General features: G+C 46.2%; 1 protein-coding gene across 1 annotated transcript; it reads right to left on the reverse strand.

The window, feature by feature from the left end:
• Nucleotides 1–4,193: 4,193 nt before the first annotated feature.
• LOC144105483 (retinol dehydrogenase 5-like) lies at nucleotides 4,194–8,189 on the reverse strand. The gene is made up of 3 exons (XM_077638603.1): nucleotides 8,009–8,189; nucleotides 6,606–6,738; nucleotides 4,194–5,374 (listed from the first exon to the last, which is right to left on the reverse strand). The coding sequence occupies exons 1-3, from the start codon at nucleotides 8,130–8,132 to the stop codon at nucleotides 5,035–5,037; spliced, it is 597 nt and encodes a 198-aa protein (XP_077494729.1). The 5' UTR covers nucleotides 8,133–8,189; the 3' UTR covers nucleotides 4,194–5,034.
• Nucleotides 8,190–8,389: the final 200 nt, after the last annotated feature.

Here is an 8,389-nt window from a genome sequence, read left to right on the forward strand (position 1 = left end):
AGGAAGGGCGGGTTCACCGCATGCTAGGCGTCGTGGCAAAACGAGAACTTCTGAGGTCGTACTTGGCACACTGCCTGCGCTTTGCCTTTTGTTGTCTGAACAAAAGAAGGCGGAGACCTCGTCAACTTTTTATTTCGCACACGTAGGAGGAGATGGCAGCGCGGTACTTAAAGTTTGCTCTATTTTGAAGCTTAATCGCCGCAAGCGTCATGCGAAACAATGCACAGAAAACGTGCGCCAGCTTTCCAGGGGCTGTATTCTATATATGCTGTCCATTTTCCATTGTCAATTTCGCGTCCATTTGCTCCTGTTTCAGTGGTCATTCAGATATACCCGCAGCTTTCAAGCGTTTGTGGCAAACAACAAGGTCATTGGGTGGTTGGTGACTGGACCTTACCATTGGCTGAAACTGGATGCAATATGCAGTCAATAGTAAGGTGCATCGCAGAGCTCTGTCAACAAGCGACCGGATTTGATCACTGGCTGGCATTGGCTGCTATGTGCAGCCGATAGTGAGGTCAGGTCGCCAATCACCCAATGGCCGGGTCGCTTACTGCAGACGCTGCAAAGGAGCAGGTGTAACTAACTGACCACTTAGAGAAGGCGAATGGACGCGAAATAGACAAAAGGACAAAAGAGAACGGGACAGTTTTTAGAATACGGCCCCCGGTGATATGGGAGCCGTAGTTCAACCATGTGGTCTGAGTTATCCAAGTACATGCATTGATGACCGATATGTCAAGTTGCCCGGTGCTTTTTAAGAGCCTTCGAAGCAGGTTCGTTAAAAACGGTCGATGTACGAAATGACAAATAAAGGAGCCATGAAACGATAATCTATGGTGTCACATCCCGAGGGTGGCCCACGAGGCTTCACGCCCACAGACTCACAAACACACAAGCCTTTTTCGTCGTCGCTTTCTCGTTCCATTGCTTCGTGAGCTACCGGTGGGGGAACCTTCTGAAGGGTTGAGGTAGGTGGTGGTGGCGTCCTGGATTTTCTAGGAGGGTGCATGGGGGGGTAGTAGGTCCACGTATGTAGGAGGGGATGCATTTTTATCGGCGTGTGCCTCCTCCGGTGAGTACTTCCGGAGGATTGGGGCTGCACACATGTTGTTTCTTGAGGGGAAGAGGATTATACTGCTATCACAGTAAGAAAAAAATTAAGATCTGGCCGGCGAAAAAACTACATGCAGAAGAAAACGACTCGTGAACAAGGAAAAATGAAGAAAATTTCCTTTTAAGCGTGCATGTATTACATCCACATAGCAGTATCAGGTACAATCAAACAGAACAAACGGTCTGATGGTTTTCCTTACTTTTTACTACAAGATCGCCAAATTTGTTCTACAGAAGTCGACGATGAAATAAAGTGCAGGGTAAAAAAGCGGACCCTCTGTAATAAATTTTTGTTGCGGTAAAAATGCCTCTCCCACTTATGAGCCTTCACCAACCGAGCGACATCCGCCACCAAAGAACACCGTCTAGCATCACCCACCAACCTTTACCTTGCAGAAGCCTTTCACTCATTACTTACACACCCAGGTGTACCCGTCAGAAGCCCATTCAGCACAGGAAGTAAAAAGGGACGGCGATATTCTATTAAAATACCCAATAGGAATGTTCGAGGTCTCTGCACGGTAATGAAACCTATATCGTCGAAATTAATCCAGAGCCCTTCGCTACAGCGTTCTTCTTATAGCCCTCGTGCCGCTGTGGGACGGTAAACCACTCCATGCCTGCCCACCGAACTTTTAACCAGCGAGTTCCAACGAATATATGCAGGCAGTGCTCAGCTTTCAGTTTCTCGCGTCTGTTGTAGAGCCTTAACAAATGCTCTCGTTATGGAGATTTGTCTAGTATTACAAATGGTTTGGAAAACGGGGAAGGCATCTAAGAGTTTTACCGCTCTCATATGACGCTCTATATATAAACTGCTCACTTGACATCTTCACAACGAAGAAACTGATTTTTGTGAGTGCGACTTTGTGAAAAAATATCTCGGAACACTTGTCGATGGCGGATTCCGTTATCCTCATGTACGGAGAGTTTTGATGCACAAAAACTTTAAGCCACGCGTGTGAATCAAGTATACGTTGCAGCGGAACAACTAACTATTGCGCAACTCAAAGTGCTGTTTAAGAATGCTGGATTTCTCATGTTTTGCTTGCTTAAATAATGTATTTCAATGCTAAATGGCACAGTGTTCTAACATTTATTGCGCGTAAAATCTCTGCTAAATATGAACATTTTACTGTGTGTAAAACTTGCCGTTTTAAAATTAGCAAATTTGGGCTTTCATTTCCGTCAGTGCAACAGGATTATTTGTGGATATGATATGTGTTTCTGAAAAGAAACATTTAAATATAATCGCCAGTTATGCCGAAGTGAGCAATATTTGCCTAGGACCGCCTTCGCAACATTGCATCAGTTCTAAGCGTGCATACACAATGTTTTAGCTATTGACCGCAGTCAGTCTGATACTGTAGTGTATAACTTGATAAGCTGGAGACGTATATCTAAACAGCTCAAATAACCCGACAAACGACGAAAGAAAACAGCACAAGCGGCTACGCGGCCATGAATAAGAATCGTAACCGCAGCGGTGGCCTTGAGGTTGGAGCATCCGCCTCGCATGCGAGAGTTGCGGGGTTCGATCCCTAGAGCCGCCGGGTACCCACCGGTGATGCAATGGGTACAAGCTTTCCCCTGCATGGTCTCGGCTTCTTTAGGGTGAAATCCTTGTGAAATGGATCTTTGACCCCACCTTAAGCAATCGAAAATACCTTGGGGCATGGCGCTCTTTGGCCGCAGATGCCCTTGCGCGATAAAAATTCACTATCATAATCATCATGAACAAGCATCGCGAGCCGGCTATCTTGACTACATAACTCTTACCCGAAGAGCTGATGCCAAAGCCGTCCAATGTACTAAGTAGTTGTAGCACCAGGGTACAAGCCAGTCAGCAGTGAATGGAGCATAATTATTCAACTGTTCCTTTTACAGCTTTAACAGTGCATAACCGCGTTGCAAAATAAAGTAGTATAGCCAAATAGAAATAAATAAATGAAACATAGATGAAGTGCGAGCAGTATATTACAGCAATAGTTGTAGCAATGACGCAAATGTGTGACACAATACGACGTCCTCACGCTTGTGATCATTTGTAGGGCTTGATGTAATGGTTTGGGAAATGTATAGGTTAGTGCGTAACTATAGAAAGCGAGAAAAATCGGTGTTTTTTAGAGAGCAAATGGAATTTCATCAAGCAAGTTTCATCAAGTTTGTTATCTAGAAACCGCTTGAGGCTTCAGATTTTATGAGCAAGTCATAATGTTCACGGTTTTTGACTTGAAATATGAAAAGATGAAAGATTTTATGCGCGTTAAACTGAACAACGAGAGGAATGGGCTGATTTATTATCAGTGATACGGCGACTTCAAGTTGTGAGTAAAAACTATTCATTTTGGAAACTACATATTCTATATTAAGCGGAATAGAGCGCCTTACACCAAGGCCTACAGTGAGGCAAGCACACTTGGCAAGGGCCCAATAAACATTAGGAAGGCATCAGTATTTTTAAATAAATGGTTGGGATGCTCTGTCACACTGTTTTATTGAAGACGGAGCAATTTTACTGTACGCCGTGTCGGCCGCTTGAAACAATAAAGCGGGGCTGAGAGCAGCAGCTGGGAGACAAATCTAAAACATCATACAGTCTTGAAAACGATAACTAGCACAGGGAATGACGCAAGCACACAGAACGAAATGCTCCGTCATGAATATGATGAAATACCAAGTAGCCCAAGTAGTAGCTCTTATAGTCTAAAACAGTGCGTACTGCGCAACGAAATGTTTTGGCAGCGATATCTGTCACAAATCACACTGACGGGCTGCGCAAGGAGAGAGATCTCGGTGCTCTGAGCACAAATGCGAAGCTACATTTGAATAGAGTGTTAAACATCACACTGGAAGTTTAATATTTGCACGAGTGTATCTGGGCTGTCTGAGCTTCACATTTTTTGGTTCCGAGACTTTTGTTCCTATACGCGATTTCTTTTCCTTATAAAGTTTTCAGACAAGTCGCTTTCTTAATTGTGCTGCATTTCTGTTCAAGTGCTTGCCTCACTGCTCTATAGACGCTGTAAGGATGCTGGCGACAGCCCGTCTTGTTAAGCTGCGTAGTCGGGCCGGGACACCTGCAGCCGGGGTATCTGCACGGCGATAGGCATCTTCGTTCCCCCGGCCTGTCCCCGCTTGGGTTATTGGATCCGAGACGGAGGACTCTGCTGCCGTTTGTAAACAACATTGTTCTCGGAGGATCGACCGTGCGGTACGGAGGCAGTTAGTGACCGCCGAACCGAGCAGGAGTGGCTCACCCCTTCAACTGTGCCGGCTCGCTGGCGCCTCGCCCATTCGGACTTCCCGGAAGACGTGTTCGGCTTGTCAGCGTGATAGCTGTCGTTCGGACGCGAAGACAACGCTCTCTCTGGTGGGGGCTATTGTCCAGCGGCACCCTCTCTCTCCGGCGAGGCATGTGACGGGGGCGTGTCCCTATGTGAAGTGGTGTGTGTGTACGACAGCGCAAGTTAGGCCACGCCCAACCTGGCGAAGACCTCCTCGAACCTGGGGAATCCTAGGGACCGGACCCTTTTAAAACCGGACGACGAGTGCCATGAGAAGGAATCCTCGATCATCCTCAGATCTTCTCAGATCCTCCGACCTTCCCCCATCACCCTCCAATGGGTTCCTTAATCTTGTAAATAATGTAAAATAAACCCCCTGTACAGTTTCCTTCATAACCAAGTCCGACAACGTCATTCGTAGAAGGGACCTGCGGCTCTGAAAGAGTCAGCTCACTCAAGGACCCCTCATCTCTAACAACGCTTTACCCTTTTGTTTCTCAGCAAAACGTGGCGCTCTTCTCTGACGCAGTTTTTAAAGCAACGTGATGAAGAGTACGCATTTTCGAGACATTTGATTTAAGGCCTAGCTATATGCTGCTATGTGACAAAAGAATGGGCATAATAAATTAGTCTAGGCTTTACGCCTTGCAGCCCGGGCAACCTGGCGGATCATGTGCACGACTTCATCCGTCACTTCGGCCGGAGCTACGTCATACAGACGGCGCAGCAGAATGTCCTTCACACCACCTGCCCTATAATATGCCTTCGGGATGAGGTCTTTCACTGCTGACTTCATTACATCCACTGCTTCCTGCAGGTCGTCCCGCATAATTGAGGCATAGAGCGTGTCCGATGATTTTCTGATACTGCTCAGAGAGTGGTCGCTGATTGTGCTACGAACCCGAGGCGGCAGGAGGCTCAGGTCTTGCCGTAGGGTCTGTGCCAGAGTGTCGTGGTTGGCCATAGGAGTTCTGAAAAGAGCAGTAACAAACAGACGGAAGTGGCTGTCAAGGTCGACTTGATGCGAGATGTACTACATTGTTTTTCAGTAGACAATGTCGATTTTTTTAGTTTTTAGTTACATTCAGAATGCGACATAACACGATGAAGACGCTGAAGACTTTCACCTGTGAGAAATTTGCTGGTGCCCCTAACGCTGTAAACAACGTGTATCCTTATTCATGTTAAAAAGGGATGTAAACATGGCTTTTTCCCCAAACCGCTGTTTGTGTGGTCAACCGAACAGCTTTTGGCGATCAATTGATGTTTGTAACATATAAATATTAGCATTTTTGCTTAAAATCTTTGTCACTCACAACAATAAAAGCAAAAGTTGGTTTCTTAAATGGCCTCGAATATGAGTATAAGTATACCTACCTGGTTAGTATAGAATCCACGCGACTGCTTCTAGCCGCGAAAGTGAGTTACTGCAAAGCGAACTGTTGGATGGTTGGTTTGGTTGTAATAAATGAATGTTGGCTAGTTTTGTAGCGAGTGCTACATTGGCCACGAACTCGCAGTTTCGCCGTGCTCGCAGTCCCACTGTGGTCTCACTGCACCACGTGACCAACCACGTGACTGGTCACGTGACCAACCGCGCGACGAACCCCGTGACAACAACTAGCCAGACTAACCTGGACTTGCAATCAAGATTAACCAAGGTTAACCAAGCTATGCCTTAGCTTTGGCTACGTATATCCTGGCATAGCCGAGCTAATCCAGAGCCAACTTGTTCCTGCCAGTGTGAAAACGCACATACATGGATTTTTTTATTGATTGCCCTCATGATCACCATCGACTGCAATGGTTGAAGCCGCTGCTGTGCTCTTAATGGGGCATCGTTATATCGCGCGGTACGTCTTGCCCCTCGAAAGGCAAGTAAATATACGCGCCTGGTTAGCACTGCGTACGGCGATGTCCTGCAGGGTCCGATGTCTCGAGTTCGATTCCCGGAAGCGGTTGTCACATTTCGAAAAACGAGAAAAGCTATAGCTCCCGTATTAAAAGATTCAAATGAAAGTTAAGGCCTCACATATGACCGTCATAGCTACTACTGATTGGTGAAGAATTAGATAACTGAAACCTCTAGAGTGTTGGTCACATATAAAACGGACAGTATCCCGTTTTTTAACCTGGCTCATATGATACACTCAGATGCGCCGTGCTGAGTGCATAGTGAGGAATTCCGGAATATTTTCTCACCTGTAGGCGCCCGGCTCGACGGTGCAGACATGCACCCCTCTTGTGTAATACTGGCGGCGTAGACCGTCTACCAGCGACGTGGATGCGTGCTTGGACATGCAGTATGTCATGGATGCCGGCATTGTCATTCGTCCTGCAATAAATGTGAAGAATCTCTTGAGTGCCAGTAGCCGTCAGTCGGCGGAACGTGGAAAACACAAAATTTACGTATTTGCCTATATAATATGTCGGCAGGCGCACGATTCCCACAATGCTTTGAATCAGATGTGTAGCTGTAAAACTGTGAACTACAGTCGAACGTCGTCATAACGAAACGGTTTATAACGAAATAATGAATATAACGAAGGAATGACGATTCCCGATGATGCTGCTAGGTTTTTGTGACGCAAGGGCAACTAAGGCCAAAGAGCAGCAAACAAGAGGTTTTTGGTCTACTCGTGCTAAAATGTGTACAGATGATAGCATTAAAACCAGGTGTATAGGGCCCAAGAGTAGTGAGTATGTGCATGATTATAGAGTCTGAAGAGGGTGCCTAAATATCTGGTGAAATGGCTTAAATTGATGTATAGTGCCTAAAACTTGTTCTAACAGGAGTTATATATGAACGACGAAGCCAGGTATATAGCCTCAACCACAGTCCTTGCTTGAGCAAGAGGAGCGAGGCGTCTGGCAGCTATGGGTAAGCTCAGCACCCTCCTCAGCAATGAGGAGGTGCTGAGGTTACTTTGAGTATGTAATCTCTTTTAAAAAACCTGCATCAGTTAAAAATTTAGAAACTCTATCCAATGAGAACATGCTTTGATCACCTAAAAATAATGAAGGGTGCATTGGCATTTTAAATGTGTAAAGTTCAGGAAAGTGCTGTCGTCTTTGCATATCCAGTCTGGGGCATTGATTAATGTGTGGACAACCGAGATGTGGACTCCACATCTCGCGCATTGTGGTGCCGGAGTATCCTGTAAAAGATGCGAGTGTGTGATGTATGTATGTCCTATCCTCAGTCTGCAGAGAGCAGCTTCTTTGAATCTATTTTGTTTTTCTGTGACATACCTCCCAATAAATGAGGATTCCCCTTGGAATCTCAGTCAACACGGGCTATAAAGAAGCTACGGCAATTACGAAGCCTTCGCCGGGCCGCTTCTACTTCGTAATAACGAGGTTCAAGTGCACTTAGAACAGCATTATAAAATGAGAGCTTGCAGAAGTATGATCAGCCGTGAGTGATAATTGTGCGCGTTTTAGAAGCGGAGAAGGGTGCAGAACCACAACTTCAAATCGGACTTGTTTTTCGGCAAAGAATTCGGCTATCGAGGGCTTGTAAAACGTAGTTTATCCTCTCTCGAATGCGCACAGGCCCGTCACCGCTGCCGAAAGCACGTTTTTCAGCGTGATACAGCACGTACCTAAGAGACTAGTGACTACGATGAGCCTGCTTCCAGGTGACCTTCGCAGAAGTGGCAGGAATGCCCTGGATACGCGGATAACCCCCAACGTGTTAACTTCGAACACCGAGCGTATCCGGCTCATGGGCTGCCATTCGATGTAGCCTAGACTTGGGACACCGGCGTTTGCCACCACGGCCCAGAGCTCTGCGAACAGAAATTTCGGCCCGAGAAATGGTCATTCCAATTCAGTCGAGACAAATACTGATTGAAAAACTGTTATTACCACCTGCAGTGCAGAACTGCAAGTATTTAAACTAAGAACGAAGAACGGACTAATTTCACGCGGGAAGAGAATTACGCATTTTCCAGAGCTTATATTCAAGGCTTATTGGAAGTAAG

Source organism: Amblyomma americanum, chromosome 9, assembly GCF_052857255.1.
Source record: "Amblyomma americanum isolate KBUSLIRL-KWMA chromosome 9, ASM5285725v1, whole genome shotgun sequence".
In the NCBI taxonomy this organism is placed as follows: Eukaryota; Metazoa; Arthropoda; class Arachnida; order Ixodida; family Ixodidae; genus Amblyomma; species Amblyomma americanum.

What these genes read in the sequence shown, in the direction of transcription:
- LOC144105483 (XM_077638603.1), bottom strand. Translation starts at nt 8,132, where the DNA reads ATGAGCCGGATACGCTCGGTGTTCGAAGTTAACACGTTGGGGGTTATC. An exon ending in CGTAGTCACTAGTCTCTTAG is followed by an intron (nt 6,739 to 8,008) that starts GTACGTGCTGTA and finishes CATTTATTGCAG; the next exon opens with GACGAATGACAATGCCGGCA. An exon ending in GTCGAGCCGGGCGCCTACAG is followed by an intron (nt 5,375 to 6,605) that starts GTGAGAAAATAT and finishes TGCTCTTTTCAG; the next exon opens with AACTCCTATGGCCAACCACG.